The sequence below is a fragment of the Galeopterus variegatus genome, unplaced genomic scaffold (genome assembly GCF_000696425.1).
Source record: "Galeopterus variegatus unplaced genomic scaffold, G_variegatus-3.0.2 Scaffold2340, whole genome shotgun sequence".
Classification (NCBI taxonomy): Eukaryota; Metazoa; Chordata; class Mammalia; order Dermoptera; family Cynocephalidae; genus Galeopterus; species Galeopterus variegatus.
The window spans coordinates 97,812-115,902 of record NW_007728451.1 but is presented as its reverse complement, the minus strand read 5'-3'; the positions used below and the strand labels follow the sequence as shown (position 1 = coordinate 115,902).

The window sequence follows — 18,091 nt, the reverse complement described above, 5'->3', positions numbered from 1 at the left end:
CCACCCCCCACCCCCCGTTTTTTTTGTGTGTGTTTGTGGGTAAATTAATTTGTTTATTTTTTTTTTTAGCTCCCACCAATAAGTGAGAACATGTGATATTTCTTTTTCTCTGCCTGACTTGTTTCACTTAATATTATTCTTTCAAGGTCGAGGTTCCTCAAAGAGTTGCAGATAGATCTACCATACGATCCAGCTATCCCACTGCTGGGAATATACCAGAGGAATGGAAATCATCAAGTCGAAGGTATACCTGTTTCCCAATGTTCATTGCAGCACTCTTCACAATAGCCAAGAGCTGGAATCAGCCCAAATGTCCATCATCGGATGAGTGGATACGGAAAATGTGGCATATCTACACAATGGAATACTACTCAGCTATAAAAACGAATGAAATACTCCCATTTGCAACAACATGGATGGACCTTGAAAGAATAATATTAAGTGAAACGAGTCAGACAGAGAAAAAGAAATACCACATGTTCTCACTTATTGGTGGGAGCTAAAAAAATAAACAAATTAATTCACCCACAAACACACACACACAATTCCTTGAACTTGTTAAGACAAGTGAACAGATCAAATGTCCATCATCGGATGAGTGGATACAGAAAATGTGGTATATCTACACAATGGAATACTACTCAGCTATAAAAACGAATGAAATACTGCCATTTGCAACAACATGGATGGACCTTGTTTGTTTGTTTTAAAAGAAAGAATGCTTTAGGTTTGTAGGTCCTAGATATATATCAACAAAAAGCAAGTAACAGCTATCCCATAAAGCCCATTCAAGAGACCACTATCCCAACAGATACTTGTATTAGAACCATACAAATCAGCTAAAGGTGAGGACCCGGTGGTGGCGCTCCTATAGGGCTTCCCTTCTGTCTTTGTTACATAATCCTCATTGGCTGCATCCAACCCTCTAAAGGGCAGCCAAGGAGAGAAAATCAGGGGTGGGTCCTAGCCTTGCTGGTGAGATAACATGAGGATCCATCCTCTGTGATAAATTTTTATGTATTTTTTTTGTTTGTTTTATCTTGTTTTTGCTTATTCTGAAGGTCAGTTACACAGTTAAAGCAGAACTAAAAGACAGCCACTCAAAATGAATTCTGGCTAATGATTCTTGTCAGTCCAGTCATGTGGTTCAACTTCTTTCTCAATTGCTGGCAAGAGAGGAGGGGCTGGGTAAGTAAATTAATTGCTGGGCTTCAGGGAGCAGAAAACATTTGCAGCTGGCAGGGCCATTGCAGTGTGCTTTTGTTGCTGATGCTATAAATAGGCTAGGAAGAAACTGAAAGTTAAGAAATTAAATTTCCTGTTATGTAATATATTGGTTTACATAAAATATCTAACTTACACATAATATATTTAAGGGTCTGGCCTGCTGTGTCCTTTTCCGGGCCAGAAATAAATGGCAGCTAAATTAATAAAAGCAGACTGCTTAGCTGTGTACCAAGAATCCCTTTAATTTTTTCAATAATCCAGGATATCAGGAGTGATGGAGAGAAGGGCATTTGAGACCTTGTTAACCCAGGGAAACTGAGGGAGCCCCAACAGGCTAAGCCACCCTCAGTTCTAGCACCTTTAGACCAGCAGATGGGCCAAACAGGAGCACATGGGAGTGAACGACCAGCTTCCAAACTTCACAGCCACGAAACTCCACCCACCCTGAAGAAACTCTCTGGAGGGGTGTGGTTGGTTTTTAGGGGACTTTCCTAATCATGCTGATCTCATTCTGGGGAGCTGAGAGTCAAGGAGCACCCTGGGAGCTGCGGGGGATGGCGAGTCATAGAAGGACAAGTGGGAGTGGCGGGAGTGGAAGACAGCAAGGCCCAGGTGCTGGGGAGCTGGGGTCTCAGAGGGTCATCTAACGATAGAGAGGAAGCAAGGTGTAGGTGCTAAGACCAAGACATCAGGTTCCTCCTCTGTAAAATGGAGTCATAAGAATTGCCCTCCTTCACAGGTGTTGTGACAGTTGAGTGACTTAATATCTGTGAAGTGCATAAAAAGAGCTCAATGTTTAAAGTAGCATTTGGCTTTAAAGATTGTCTAAGCCAGAGTTTCTCACCAGGGTGATTTTAAAAAGATGCCAAGTACTGGGCCTCACCCTGGACCTGTTGAACAATTATATATATATATAGGGTTAGCTCTAAGTCTGCATTTTTTAAGCAACTACCCCAATTTGGATTGTTTTGTTTTGTTTTGGCAGCTGGCCAGCACAGGGATAGACCACTGGACTTTGGTGTTATCAGTGCCCCAAGTGTTTCTTAAGGACACTAAAGTTAGGGAACCAAGGATTTGGGCTAACCTCTGATTTGCAAATGAAGTCTCCCTGGGGGGTCCTAGGATGCTATGAGAACCTAAGGTTAAAATCCTTCCCGCTCTCGGGAGGAGCTGGAGTTTATATGATCTTGGCTCATAAGCATCTGATCTCATAACATTTTCGAACTTAAGTTGAAATGAACACCATCCCTTCCTTCCGGTGGGAGAGTAATTACCTACATTCTTTCTGTAGAGTAACTTGGCAATATTTATCTGAAACCTAAAAATCGTGCACAACCTTTGATCTAGTGCACAACCTTCTAGACAAGCACACACCAAAACAGAATAACGTGGTAGTATTAAGAGAATTAACAATGACAGAGACTACTACCTATGGAGCATTTGTGCCAGGTATATTTCAAGGATCATCACACAGACTACCTCATTAAGACTCATGCCACCTCATGAGGTACTACTATCATGTTCTTTTCTCCACAATGACACAGAACTGCAAGAAAAGCAAACAGATGCAGTGGCTCTCAGGGTCAGGCTCAGCAGTGTTGGTTCTATCCATATTCCACTGTCCAAAGCAAGTCACATGTCCAAGCCCAAAATTAATGGGGTGGGGAAGAACTGCAAAGGCACGGGTCACATGCTTACAGGAAAGGGTGAAGATTTGAGAAGAATATTTCACACTCAACCTCTGGTTCTTCCAGTTCTCCAAAGACTTTTAAAAAAAATAGTTTAGACAGCATACACATTGTGAAGGTTAATTCTAGGTGTCAACTTGGTTAGATGAAGGAATGCTGAGAAACTGAGAAAGCAATCTTTTCAGGTGTGTCTATGAGAGTGTTTCCAGTAGTGAATTAGTATGAAAGTCTGAGTGGCCTGGGTGTGAAAGACCCACCCTCAGTGTGGGCGGGAACCATCCAATCCGCTGGGGGTCCAGAGAGAACAAAAGATAGAGGAAAGAGGTGAAGCTCTCTCTCAGTCCGCTGAAGCTGGGATACACTCTTCTCTCCTGCCCGTGGACATCAGAGCTTGAGACTCTTCAGCTTTTAGGTTCCAGAACTTACACCAAGGACACCACCAGCTTCCCTGGTTCTGAGTCCTTTGGACTTGTACCGAGCCATGCTACCAGCATCTATTTTATAGACGGCCTATCATGGGTCTTTTCTTCATAGCCACATGAGTACCGAGCAATGCTACCAGCATCTATTTTATAGACGGCCTATCATGGGTCTTTTCTTCATAGCCACATGAGCTAATTCCCCTAATAAATCCCTCTCATATAATTATAACATATACTACTGATTCTGTCTCTCTGGAGAACCCTGACTAATACACATATATATATGAGTGTTTGATTAAAATTAATGTTTGTAGAGTATAAACCTACGAAAAACCACAATAGAATTATTTTTACACATTTTTCAAGAAGTCAGATAACAGTGTAATTTTTGAGTATAATAACAGAATTCATTTCTGTAGCAGGATAACAAACACAGGAATTATAAATAAGAATGATACTGTGGTAAATTCATTCTGCTCTTAACTGTGCAACTACATAAAATCAAAAGGCAAGAAATAAAAAGGTGTATATGGGTGTGGAAGAAAATTCATCCCATACTGTTACCTTTATATTTGAACTTGCATGTAGAAAGTAATTTCTTCCCATCAAGGAAGAGGTTTCCCCCAACGCAAGCTACTACTGACAGCAAACTAAGTGTGGAGCAAAACCCTTTAGGCTAATGCTGGAAAAGATTTGTCTTCTGTGTTCCTAATCTAAGAATGAAGAAATAGCCTGAGGAAGCACTGACAAGGAACCCAAACTGTTCTTAGGAGTTTCATAGTAATTATAAGAACTCTGGTCTTTAGAAGACAAGAAAAAATAATAATAATAAATAAGTTTAATGGCCAAAATAGTTCTTTAAAACTTGTTTAGCTTGTAGTCTTTAGAATATGAATTTTATTTGGTTTAGATCTCACTAGGTATATTTTATAACTTTGAAATTAAGACTTTATTTTGTCTGAAATTTGATCAAAAACAATAAATAGCCCAAGTTTGCTCCAAGAAAAGTAAATATCACTCTTATACTTTTTTTCAGGTAGGAAAACTTAGTTAATAATATAAATCAAGAAAATGGCGAAGATGCAAGGATAACAAAGAAAAAGTGACATTAATCTTTCATCCAAAAAATGTTATTTTCCTACAGCTAAACCCAAAATGTATTTCATTGCATTGCAAATATGTATAAGGTTTAAGAATTATTTTTCATTTTATGCCCTTTCCCCAATAAGCCAACACACAACTTACCAAGACAGAAATGTTTTAAAAATAAAAATGATTAAAATGATACAGAATTATATAAAGATTTCAGAAAGAATGTGATAGATATACGGCTGCACAATAGGTTTAGTTGCACAGATATTAGCTGGAGGTACACGTCTCATATCCTCTGTTTTATTACATTCTTGTGCATTGATATTTCAATCTATCAAAACCATTTGAATAAACTTTCTACTAAATCTTAATTTTGTAGCTTGGAAACAAATTTTATCAGTATGTCGAATTCTTAACATCCATGTTTTCGAAAGTGTGAAGCCTATTCTCTGTTAAAATCGCTATTTTGCTTATACAAGTAAGTTGAAATGGGAGAAAAACAGTCGGGAAAAAAAAGGAGGAGGAGAGAGAAAATAAAATGCCACAGATAATGCTTCACATCTGCACAAACACATTCTCAGTGGATTAACCACTAGTGCCCTAAAAAAGGCAACAATAACCAAAAAAGCCACAAACTGTATAAAAGTTTTGGCACACCTCACTGTCACTCTTTGAATCTTTAGAGGTTTCTACACCCCTGAGAGTGGTGCATGAGATGATCACCAAAGAATCAGGATTTGGCTGATTCTTTTTTCTATTGTGGATTCTGGGCAGTCAAAATTTCAATGACAAGCAAGAGACGGGAAAGAGTACTGGGGCTGAAACTGCTCAACACTCTGAGGACACTGTTTCGGAGAGCTGTCCTGGCGACCCCAAACTCTGATGAGTATCCTGTCATTCCAGCTGACTTGATAGTGCTTGACAGGCTTTGAGATACTGCCTGGAAATTAAGAAAAGAATCTCTGGGCCGGCCTGTGGGAGAGTGTGGTGCTGATATCACCAGGGCCATGGGTTCGGATCCCTATATAGGGATGGCCAGTTAGCTCAATTGGAGAGCCTGGTGCTGCTAACACCAAGTCAAGGGTTAAGATCCCCTTACTGGTCATCTTTTAAAAATTTAAAAAAAAAAAAAAATGGTTTCAGCCCATGGCACACTTGGGAGAGTGTGGCACTGATAACACCAAGTCAAGGGTTAAGATCCCCTTACGCTTTAAAAAAAAAGAATCTCAGTGAGCTATGCAGAGTGAAGTTGTATTGTTTGGAGCAAACACTGATATTGTTGAAGTCACTGCATGTGTAGATACTCTGGGGCTTGTCCCACATGCTGCGGCGCGGTCTCCTGGGAATCGCCCAAACCTCCTCCTCTCCACTCACCCACCCAGCCTCAGAGCCTCCTGCGTATTGAAGCAGGTGTCGCGCTGCAGACTCCAACCTGGTGCCTCTTCGCCTCCTCCGTCCCCATGATCTCTAGGCGGGGACTGCTGGGCACCCGGGGCGACGTCCCCACCCTCGCGGGGCTCCAGCTGCAGCTCCTCCCCCTCCCAGCATCCCACGTTCCCGCGGCCTCTCTAGCCCCGCCCAACCCAATCTACCCCGACCCCGCACCCCTGTACCCTTTCGAATACTCGGGGATACGGAAGACTCGAGCATAGAAGTGGGCACTGAAGGCCGTGGGCGGCGGGCAAGGTCCGGTTCGAGGGGGACCGCTTAGGGAGTGCGGGTGAGCCCACTGCTTTTTTCTTTTCTTTTTTAAAAAAAAGTTTTAATTTTTATTTTTTAAAAGTTAATTTTTTTTTATTGTAACATAGTTGACTGTACATGTCTGTGGGGTGCAGAGCTGAATATCGATATCTGTGTGCAACACGTGATGTTCGAATCAGCACCACGCATCGGCTTTTGCAGTAGGCGAGTTGCTATCTAATGAGAAAAGACGGATTCACCATCTCTGTGTCTTTGGCCAGACGCGCCAGTCCCCAAACTGGTTCCTTCTCTGAAAGATGGGATGTCAGTGGCTGTAGGAAAAGGTCCCCCGAAGTCTCAAGAGCAGGTGAGTGAAATCTCGGTTTGGGACGGACTCTCCTCTTAGGTGGGTTATCCCCTGGTTCTGTTGCTGACCTGGAGCTTTAGGAGCATTTGTTGGCAGGAAGAACCTCAGGCTGGTGGAGAGGGGGGTGAAAAATACCTGCATACCTGGATGCTGTTGTTCTTGAAAGGTGAAATAAGTGCTGTCCCTGGAAACGTCGAAAGAACAGTGCCAAAGTGAAAGGATGTGTAAACATTTCTTTTGCAGTGCCTAAGGGAGAGCATGTTCTAATTTTTATAAACTGATATCTGTAGAACCCAATGGTAACTTTACAAAAATGCTTCCTAAGAAAATCAACCTCCACTGTGTCTGAAGTCTGTGAGTAGCAAACAAATAATCCCAAATGAGTTTTTCGGAGTGAACTTTTTTCCAGGATAAAATACTCTGAGTAAGTGACAAATGTTCATTCCGTTCTCATTTCTCAGGCATGTTCCCCATTGTGAGAACTGAAGCCATGGCTTCCTAACTACATTACCATGATTTACTATTCCAGGAAACTTTTGCCAGGGACTGGAAATTTGCAAATATCTTTATTGTTTATTTCAGTAATTTCCTCAAAGATCCAACCACTCTTCAGTAGAAAACATCAAAGAACTATTTATATCCCAAGACTTCTTGAACCCTTACCTCAAAACTCTAGCCTTGTTATATCCACCAATCCTAAACTGTTACCCAGTGCTTACCCAATCCTAACCAATCCCCCACATTAAACAGTGGACTTCAAACAGACTTCAACATCTCAATACACAGCCCAACCTTGCTCTTCCTTTTCTGAGATAATACCAAAATTCTGTCATGTTACTGTTCTCCTTTACCTCAGTAAGCAATAAATTTAGTTCTGTCTAATCAATAGGTTGTTTTGATATTTCTGGTAGCTGACATTTGACATTCTAGGAGGACCCTGCAAGACTAAATCAACCTTCGATGCTGCTTCCACAGCCAACACCCTGCAACTCAGAATCAGTGTGTTCCACTGAGGTCCCTTCAACCTCCTCTTCAGGCACTCTCTGACCTCAAAGGTAGGGAAAGTAGATCTTGCATCAGATTGAATTCCAGTTTTTTTTTTTTTTTCTGTTGAGCTTCTCACGTGCTCAGTTTATTTTGTCCCTGCGAGTAAAGAAAGCTTTTTAGGAATCCTTTTGATTGCCTAATCAGATTTTTAAAAACTTTTGTGCTTGTTGAAAATGTTTTATTAGTAGCCACACTACAACTTGTCTCTGTTCTTGTCATTTTTTTGTTGTTGTACTTGTGTAAAAGTTCATAGGGAACAGGCATAGGCTCCCATCAGTCTGTTTCCCATCAAGCTGGCCCTGGAGATGAAGAAGTTCGGAAGGTTTTGTTTCAGACTGATAGGCTGTCCGAAAGAAACACAGCGTGGGATTCTTCACTCGAGCTATCTGAGGCCCAGAATAGCCAGTGTCCCCACCTACCCGGTTGTCCAAAGCAGCAAAGAACAGAGATAGATGGCGGTGGGAGAGGTGGGGAGGAGGTTTAGGTGGGAAGAGGCCTGGTGGATGTGAAAATGAAAGAAACTTATTAGACAGACAGCAGTTCCCTCAAGGCGGGCCACCGTACCCGTGGCCCCACCCCGCGCTTCCCTGCCGGTCTTGCCCTGGGGCGGGCGCGCTCTCCTGGGCTGCTCGCTGCGTCCGCGCTTTCTCCAGCAGGAGCCGAACCTGCGTTGCGCGCCGGATTCGAGTGCCGGTGCTGGCAGCTGGGCAGGCCCCCAGCCTAGATGGTAAGCGCCCAGGGCTCTCCAGCTGGGAGAGGAAGGCGCTGGGCCCCCACCCTGAGGCCTGGCTTAGACCGTGCCGCGCCCTACCCCACGCCCAGGAGGGCCAAGGGACACAGGTTTTATATTTCAGCGGCTGCTTCTGGTTCCACTGTGTGCTGATGGGTTTGGACAAGGCTCAGGGTCAGCCGCGTTTCCTGCCTCTAGAAAACCCGGCTGAGAAAAAAGAAGAGAAAGAAATCACGAGAGGGAAGCGGGAAGTGTGGGGGTTGGCGGGGGGAGGAGGCAGAAAGGCGGCGGTGGGGGAGAGTTGGGGAGAGCGCACAGTGGGGTAGAGAGGAGGCGGTGGGGAAGGAGAGGTTGAGAGAAACGAGAAATTGCAAGGGAGGGCTGTCAGGTGTGCTGGAGGTGGAACCTAGAGCAGGCTTATTGCTTTACCCCTTCACTGCAGAGAGTCAAGCAAGTGCTTTAGCTCAGTAGAACCTTGACTTAAACTCTAAAACAGGGATTAGGAAGGAGCATCGCTAAAGGCACTTCACATGTTGATATAACGTGCTTTAGTCTGGATAAGGGAAACGATGTGGTTGGGGGAAGGAAATTGGGGTATTCATCTCTTGCCCCTTTCCATTGGGATTGCTCGAGTACGTGCTGGTGGACTGCATGTACCTGTTTTCCTTTTTCAGTCTGTGTCTATTAATCACTCCTAAAGCACCTGGGTCCTCTCTCAAACTCCATAAGAGGAGACATCATCGACAGACACAGTGGACCCCCAACTTTTCTTGTTGGGCAATAAGTTCCTGCCTTCAAGGGTCTTACGTTTCCCCCAGGTTCTCTGCTGTTTGCAACGTATCCCTGAGGTAAGTATATTGATATTGATAACAGCAGTAGCAGTAATATTTACTGGGCAACCTGGTATGTTTCAGGCACTGTTCAAAAGGCTGTACGTGCATCACATTTTTTAACTTTCATAACATTGGGGGTGGATTCCAACACTGCTCCCATCTTAGGGTGAGGAAAATGAGGCAGAGTGGATAATTAACATGCCCAAGGTTGTGCAGTTAGTAAGTGGCAACCTATTTGAACTCAGTCATATAAAAACTAACATTGATGTAATTGATGTAACTTTCATATTCATTGTCTCATCTAGAATCAATGCACCTTTTAAAAATAGAAAATAAGACTCAGAGAGGCTAAGGGGGTTTCCTTAGCAGCTCATTACCGGTAAACGAGAAGGTCGAGGCTCCTGCTCCATAATATAAAGGTTCAGAGAATAAACATCGTCTTTAGAAAACTTCCACTTGACAAGAAGTGCAGGGACTGGAGCATAAGTTAAACAAGAATGTGAAGAAGCAACCCAGGAGGTGAAGAGTACAGAACATATCTGTTCTCTTCAATAAATCAAAGCTTTTTTCTAGAATAAAAGAGACTTAAAAGACATAATCAAAGGCAACTTGTGTACCTCAATTGGATCTTGCTGTGAATAAATTAGTATACTGATTATAGAAGAAAAAGTCCTTACTTTTTAGAGATGAAAATTGATAATTAAGTTTAAAATATCATGATGTCTCTAAATGTAAATTAATCTAATAAAATAAAAAGATGATGTCAACTTGCAAAAAATGAATAATGTCTCTACGTGATAAGTATGTAGAGGTTCATTATATTATTCTTTTGTTGTTGTTGTTAGAAAATGTTCATAATAAAAAGCCTCAAAAGTGTACTCTCTGGAGTTTTATGAACTTGAGTAAAAGTTTAACCTTTCCAGATGTTCAAGTCCTTTGTTGGTAAAATGAGACTAATATGAAGGTATTTCCAAGAGTTCATAGAAAGATTCATATTCTTTTTTTTTGGCTGGCCAGTGAGGGGAACCAAACCCTTAACTTTTGTGTTATAATACCACATTCTAACCAACTGAGCTAACTGACCAGCTGGTCATAATATTTTTTAATTCTATTTTTCCATGAACTTTTTGAAGGACCCTTTTAATACCTATCTCATAGGGTTGTAAGAATTACATGAGGTAGTTTATGAAAAGCACCGAGAACTGGGCGTAGTACTTTATATGCCTACTCCATTTATTTATTAAATATATTTTTATAAATATATCTTTATTGAGGGCCTGCCATATGCCAGGCATTGTTTTAGGTATTGTTGGGGTATTAAGGACAGACATGCTGCTGCTGTCCTCAATAGTATTTATCCTTCTAGTGGTTTTTATCACTATTATTCAAATTATTCATTCTCTTCTGGGAAAACATCAAAGGAAAGATAGAGGGAAAAATACCTCTCTACTTTAATTTTCTATTTTAATAGAAAATTAAAGCAGCAACTAAGGTTCCCAACTATCATCCTGGGAAAACTTTCCAAACTTCCAGATTTCTTTATGAAATCTCATTCCAAATTTATTTTGTCTTCATCGATATAACCCAGTTCTTTTCCCATCCATTTCCCTGTAATTTTACCATCCCTTTCCATCTTCAACTTAAGTGGAGACCAGATTTCAACCTCAGTGTAACCATAACACACTTTTGAATTCTCCAACTGCAAACTCTTCTGTAGTGTACTTGTACCTGCTTTTGAATCTCTTTTCTGCCACATAGCTCTGGCTTTGGGCAAATCAGCCACTCTCTCTCTTTTTTTTTTTTTAAAAGATGACCGGTAAGGGGATCTCAACCCTTGACTTGGTGTTGTCAGCACCACACAAACAGGCCATCCCTATATGGGATCCGAACCTGTGGCCTTGGCGTTATCAGCACCGCACTCTCCCGAGTGAGCCACAGGCCGGCCCCAGCCACTCTCTTTAAGTGATAACTTTCCCCATCTGCAAAATGCAGATATACTTACTTTCCACAGTATTTATGGGGATTGGCAGTTAGAGATAAGTTTCACAGTGTTTAGTACAGTGCTCTATAAAAGAGAGCTTTTGTTGTTGGGGTGATTATGGTTGGTGGATAAATTATCTACTTGCTAAATTAACATCTGCAGGGAGAGCGAGGCTAGAGCTAAAGGGAACGGGGTTACATAGGACCCCAGTTAATCTTTTCTTCTGTACAATTAGTGATAGCTGTGAAGTTACTGCTAAATTTTTCAAAATTAGTTTTTCAGCTGAACTGTCTATTCATCTGCAAGCCATCATGAGCTGTAAGAAGCGGAGATCACAGAAGGTCTCATTTGATGAAAAGAGTAATATGAAAATCGAGCACTATTTTTCTCAGGTATGTATGTAAATATTATTTATGGAATATACCAATATTAAATGTAGCTATCTGTATTAGTCAGGGTTCTCCAGAGAGACAGAATCAATAGGATATGTTATAAATATATGAGAGGGGATATATTAGGGGAATTAGCTCATGTGATTGTGAAGAAAAGTCCCAGGACAGGCCATCTGCAAACTGGATGCCAGTAGCATGGCTCAGTCCAAGTCTAAAGGCCTCAAAATCAGGGAAGCTGATGGTGTCCTAAGTGTAAGTCTTGGAACCCAAAAGCTGAAGAGTCTTGAGCTCTGATGTCCGTGGACAGGAGAGGAGAGTGTATCCCAGCTCCAGTGGATAGAGAGAGAGCTTCACCTTTTTTATCGTTTTTTTTTTGTTTGCTCTGGGCCCCCAGTGGATTGGAAGATACCCACCCACACTGAGGGTGGGTATTTCCCATTCAGTCCATTCAGGCTCTCATACTAATCTCTGCTGGAAACACCTTCATGGACACACCTTAAAAGTTAGCTTTACCAAATTTCTTGGCATTCCGTAATCTAATCAAATTGACACCTTGAATTAACCTTCACACCATCCTTGGCACTGGGTTTTATAGTTCTTCCTGCCAAGAAATTACCTCATTGTGTGTTGGAAATACTTTAAAAGTTCAAATCTTTCTCATCCATTTTATTCTTTCTATTTTGGGAGGTGGCAGTTGGAAAGGGAGTTGTAATGCAAATTTCACCTATATTAAAGCAGCCTTTAATAAAAAGCTATTGTAAAACTTCCTGAACAACAACAAAAAGTCAAATGCAATATATTAAACTATGAAATAAAAACAAAATTAATACTATTTCATAGCATGAAAATATATGCCATTCCAAATATAGCTGATCTATCCAATCATAATAATAACTTTCATTTGTATAGTGCTTTACAATTATAAAACAATTTCCTATATATTTATTCTTAGCATAACCTTGTTTGTCAGGCAGGGAGGATTTTATTATCCCCAATTTGTTTATGAGGAAGACAGAAAAGAAATGAGTTGTTGCATAGGCAGGAGGAGCATGAAGACTTGGATTTAAGTTTACCGGCATGAAGTCAGGGCTATTTTTACTAATTGGGCTGTTATTATGTCAAACCATTGTATCCTTTCTGAGTCTAAAATGCTCCTTGAATTTATCAAGGAGGCTGAGAAGTGGCAAGCATTTGGGAATGCAACTTATAATCCTTTCACTTGTTTGCTTTTATCCTGGTTCTAGAAAATTACAACAGTCCAAGTATCTAGAAAAGCCAAGAAAAGCTTGATTCCTTTTTTCCCTGTCCTACTCCATGACAGAATGGGCGAATAACCACATACTATCACTTGCCCCTTTCAAAGCTGTCTGTATCTGCCCAAGAATCGTTTGAATCGGTGGAAGTCCATTACCGTGTTCCAACAGGGTGCATGACAAGGGTATTTCTGATCACATACTATCACTTGCCCCTTTCAAAGCTGTCTGTATCTGCCCAAGAATCATTTGAATCGGTGGAAGTCCATTACCGTGTTCCAACAGGGTGCATGACAAGGGTATTTCTGATAGTATTAAGCTCAAGGAATGCTCTTGGAGAGATGGAATGCATGCCCAGAGTTAATTTATATTATTTTCGGTTCCTTTGACTTATTTTTGACCTGGAGTATTAGTATTATTACAAAGAAGGAAAACAAAAGTTAACCTGTTAGGGGCCAGTCATTGTGTTAGGCATGGCCATGTAACAATATTCTACTTAATCTTTACATCATTCCTGGCATTGTTGTTTGTATTACCAGAAAGCGGCATTGCTGGCACATGAACCTGTATCTCTTGATACCCATGCCATGAGGAATATGATTTGGGAAAAACGTATCTTTTAGACATAGGAATCAGATGCTCTTAATTTTTCATTAAGTTTCTGCTAATTGATTAATTCTTATGTAATCCCCCCATCCTTAGTACTTAAGAAAATGCCCTATAAAAATGGGAATCATGAATATAAGACTTAAAAAAGAGAACATACAGTAGTCCCCCTTTATCCATAGTTTCTATTTCCACAGTTTCTCTTTCCACAGTTTCAGTTACCTGTGATCAACTGCAGTCAGTTATTTTAATTTATGTAATATATTTTGAGAGAAAGACCACATTCACACAACTTTTATTACAGTGTATTATTATAATTATTCTACTTTATTATTAGTTATTATTGTTTATCTCTTACTGTGCCTAATTTATAAATTAGACTTTATTATAGCTATGTATCAGAAAAAACATGCTACTATGTATATAGGGTTCAGTACTATCTGAGGCTTCAGGCATCCACTGGGGGTCCTGGAATGTATCTCTGGTGGATGAGGGGGGACTACTGTATAGTCTAATGGCAAAAATATTGGACTAAGAATTGGAGTTCTGATACTCACTTTATTTACTAGTTTTTATGTTGCCCTGGAAAAGGCACTTAACAAGAAAAACTTTCTGTGCCTCAGTTTCTTCATCGAAAGAACAGATAAGCCATACTTGTTTCTCTTCGTTTCATAGAATTTTGGGTTAATTGGCATAATAGAGGAAACAATTTGAGTTCTTTTCAGTATAGATGCTAGGTGAATGAAAGTATTTGTTATTAGAAAAAACTATACTATTCTGAGCAAATGATTAGTTAACTAATGAAGATTTTGTTTAACATTTAATGCCTGATAATAAATCATGGTAACCTATTCTTGCTGAATTCAGTATTTTAAGAGCAAAATTTTTGGTGCTATCCATCATTATGCTCAGAAAAGGGAAAAATCAGATACTTGAAAATAACAAGCAAGATCTGAAATAACACTATTTCAGATAGAGAGAGCTGGTAAACTTTTTTTTTTTTTTTTGGTTGCTGGCCTGTAAGGGGATCTGAACCTTTGACCTTGGTGTTATAACACTGCACTCTAACTAACGAGCTAGCAGGCCAGCCAAAGCTGATGGACTTTTAAGAGTCTCTGTTTTGATGCATCTAGGAAAACAGTTGTGTTTCTTCCTGCGTATTTCTCAGAAAGATGCACGAGTGTAGTAGTATGACAGGAAACTCAGCTTGTATTTTAGATTCTAAGTCAAACTGATTTAATTTTGTTTGCTAGCCTTTTAAGATTGGTCCTGAGTTTCCCACGGAAATTTGTGAATTGAATACTGAAAAGAGAAACAAAAGACTAGGGCCATATTCAGAGTTTAAAATATCTAGCATTTATTTTTAGGTCCCTAAAGGACAACAGAATAATTCCAATATTCCTCAAAAGAAGAAGGAACCTAGAAAATGTTCAAGAGACATAACTAACACCCAGGGCCAAAGATCCCATTTACCTAAGAAAAATCCAAATGACCCAATTGTGCCCCCAAATAAGACAATTAAAGTTACCCTGGATGTAAACCACAGGAAAACTGGAGACAGGCCATATGTGCTCACACACAGTGAGAAGGACAGCTTGTATGTGGCTCTCAACACTCTTAAGGCTGTCAAAGAAGAGATAAAAACTCAGCAAGGCAAAGAAATGCTGGTGTATGGAGTAGAAGGAATTGAGGGGTATTTAAACCTTGGAATGCCCCTCAGTTGTTTTCCTGAAAGCTGCCACGTGACAGTTACAGTGTGTGGAGTAGAAGGAATCGAAGGGTATTTAAACCTTGGAATGCCCCTCAGTTGTTTTCCTGAAAGCTGCCACGTGACAGTTACATTTTACCAAAGTAAAGATGAGCAGAAAGAAAATAACCAAGTATTTGGCCGGCATGACAAGTCATCTACTGACTGTGTCAAATTTTATATTCACCCAATTGGGAAAAAGATAAAAAGGATTGTTAAATGTGGAAAACTTCACAAAGAAGGGTACAAACTCTGCGTCTATGCTTTCAAAGGAGAAACCATCAAGGACGCTTTGTGCAAGGATGGCAGATTTCTTTCCTTTCTGGAGAGTGATAACTGGAAACTCATTCACAACCTGAACTCCATCGTAGAAAGCACCCAGGCAGTGGATGGATTAGAGGGCAAGACCTTTCAGGTTGAGGTTGAGAAAACAATGGGCCCTAGGGCAGTAGCCCCTCAGAATTCAGAGTCAGAGAAGAGAAACACCTGTGCGTTGAAAGAACAAATTGTGGACCAGTACCCCCGTTTGAGAATAGAAAGTGAAAAAATCAGAGAAAACTTCAAGAAAGAAATGAAGAAAAGAAAGGGGAATGCATTACTTAAATGTTACGAAACAAAGTTTGGGAAACTGATAAAAAATGCTACTCCAGTTAAAGTCATAAAACTTCTCTCACATCTCAGTGACTCAGTTGGGTACATATTCTGGGACAACAATGGAAATAGGGGTGCTGCCACCTGCTTCGTTTTTAGAGAATTGTTCATTTTCACTTGTCGGCATGTAATAAGTGACATTGTGGGAAAAGGAATAGAGTCAAGTCAGTGGGCCGGCATAATCGCTCAATGCGTAAGGGTTACATTTAGTTATGAAGAGCTTCCAGAAAAAGAAGAGAATTGCTTTTTCATTGAACCTTGGTTTGAGATATCTGATGTAGACCTTGACTATGCTGTCCTGAAACTGAAGGAAAATGGACAACCAGTACCTGTGGGACTATATAATGAAATTACTCCTGCACCATCGAGTGGGTTGATATATATTATTGGCCATCCAGATGGAGAAAGAAAGTCTACTGATCGTTGTGCTATCATCCCGCAGGATGAGCGAGAAAAGAAATGTCTGGAACATGTACGGTTTAGAGAAGCGGAGGGCTTCAGTTGGTCTACGCAATATATACATCTGTACACACACAAAGATTTCCAGAAAAAAATCCACAGCCCTGATGTGATTACCTATGACACCACTTTTTTCTTTGGGGCTTCTGGCTCCCCAGTGTTTGATTCAAGAGGTTTGTTGGTGGCCATGCATACTGCTGGCTGCGCTTATAGGCACTTAGAAGGGATTTCCAGTATCATTGAGTTTGGCTGTACTATGGAATCCATCCTCCTTGATATTAAGGAAAAACATAAAATATGGTATAAAGAAGTATGTATATATCAGCAGGATGTAGAAATGGTTAGTGATGAGGATTGAAGACTGGTGAGAATTTAGTCTATTTACTAACTTCAAGGGAATTGTCTACGGAGTTTTTTTCTATAGGCATTGATGATGGTTTTCTAAATTCCAAAATGGTCAATTTCATCAAAACCCAATAATAATTAATATTATTGACCCACTTCCTATATGCCAGGCATGTTTCTAAGCACAAGAAAAATTAGTTCTAACACCTTGGGAGATGGACCATTACCCCTATTTTAAAGTTAGGCAATGATAAGATTAAGTGATAAGTTTTATGACACTAAAAGTCGTGTAACTATTGATTTGTTCATCTTCCATGTCATCCCCTAAATTCAGTTGCTTAAGAACAGGACCCTGAACTTGTTCATCTGATTATCTCCAATATCTGACACATGGAAAATGAGTGCTTAGAAAAATGTGTGGGTCATTCTGGGTATATACCCAAAGGAATGGAAATCATCGTGTTGAAGGGATACCTGCACTCCCACATTCATCACAGCTCTATTTACAATAACCAAGAGTTGGAACAACCTAAATCCATCGTCGGATAACTGGATAAAGAAAATGTGATATATATACACAACAGAATACTACTCAGCCATAAAAAAGAATGAAATTCTGCCATTTGTAGCAGCATGGATGAGGTTGGAGAAAAATATGTTTAGTAAAACAAACCAGGCACAGAAAGAGAAATACTGCATGTCTTCACTCATCTCATAAATGGGAACTAAGAAAAGAAGGAAAGAAAGCAGGCAGGCAGGTCACAATAAAATGTAGAACTTTCAGAAGGAGAGAACAGACCTATAGTTATTAGAGGTGGGAAAGCGGGAGGAGGAGGAGGGGGTTAGGGAGTAATTGGGTAAGGGATACAAAGAGTAATTATGAGTTGTAATGATGAATGTGCTAATAATATTGATTTGATCATCACATACTGTACGCAAATACTGATCGTCAACTCTGTATGCCATAAATATGTATGCTCAAAAGTAAATAAACAACTTTAAAAAAAAATGTGTGGGTCAATCAGTGGCAAAACTTGGGGCTGCAGTTAATGTTAACTAAGGAGCTACATGCTTTCTTACCAGTAATCTCAAACAAAATCTTTTAGAATTTCCAAAATCCTCATATTTCTAAAACTGTCAAAATATATGTGTCCTGAAATTCAGAGGGTAATATCCACTCTTCTCATATTTATATACTATTAGAGATACAGGAGGGATATCTTAAAGATTATATTACGTTATTCAGATTTCCTTTGTTTTTACCTAAAGTCCTCTTTCTGCTCCAAGATCCCATCCATGTTAGACTTAGTTGTCATGTCTCCTTACGCTTTTGTTGGCTGTGACAGTTTCTCAGGCTTTTCTTGTTTTTGATGACCTCGACAGGAAAAGTACTGCTCAGCTATTTTGTTGCTCTGTTGGAATTTGTCTGAGGTTTTTCTCATGGTTAGACTGGGCTACGGGTTTTGGAGAGGAAGATCATAAAAAAGTGTTATTTTCACTTTATATCAAGGTTACAACATGATTTATGATATTAGTGTTGACCTTGATCACCTGTCTGAAGTAGCGTTTGG

At 40.2% G+C, this 18,091-nt stretch overlaps 1 protein-coding gene across 1 annotated transcript; it reads left to right on the top strand.

The window, feature by feature from the left end:
- Positions 1-11,336: 11,336 nt before the first annotated feature.
- FAM111A (family with sequence similarity 111, member A) lies at positions 11,337-16,995 on the top strand. Its single transcript, XM_008581377.1, has 3 exons — positions 11,337-11,459; positions 14,686-15,076; positions 15,155-16,995. Exons 1-3 carry the CDS (start codon positions 11,379-11,381, stop codon positions 16,531-16,533), a joined length of 1,851 nt encoding a protein of 616 aa, XP_008579599.1. The 5' UTR covers positions 11,337-11,378; the 3' UTR covers positions 16,534-16,995.
- Positions 16,996-18,091: the final 1,096 nt, after the last annotated feature.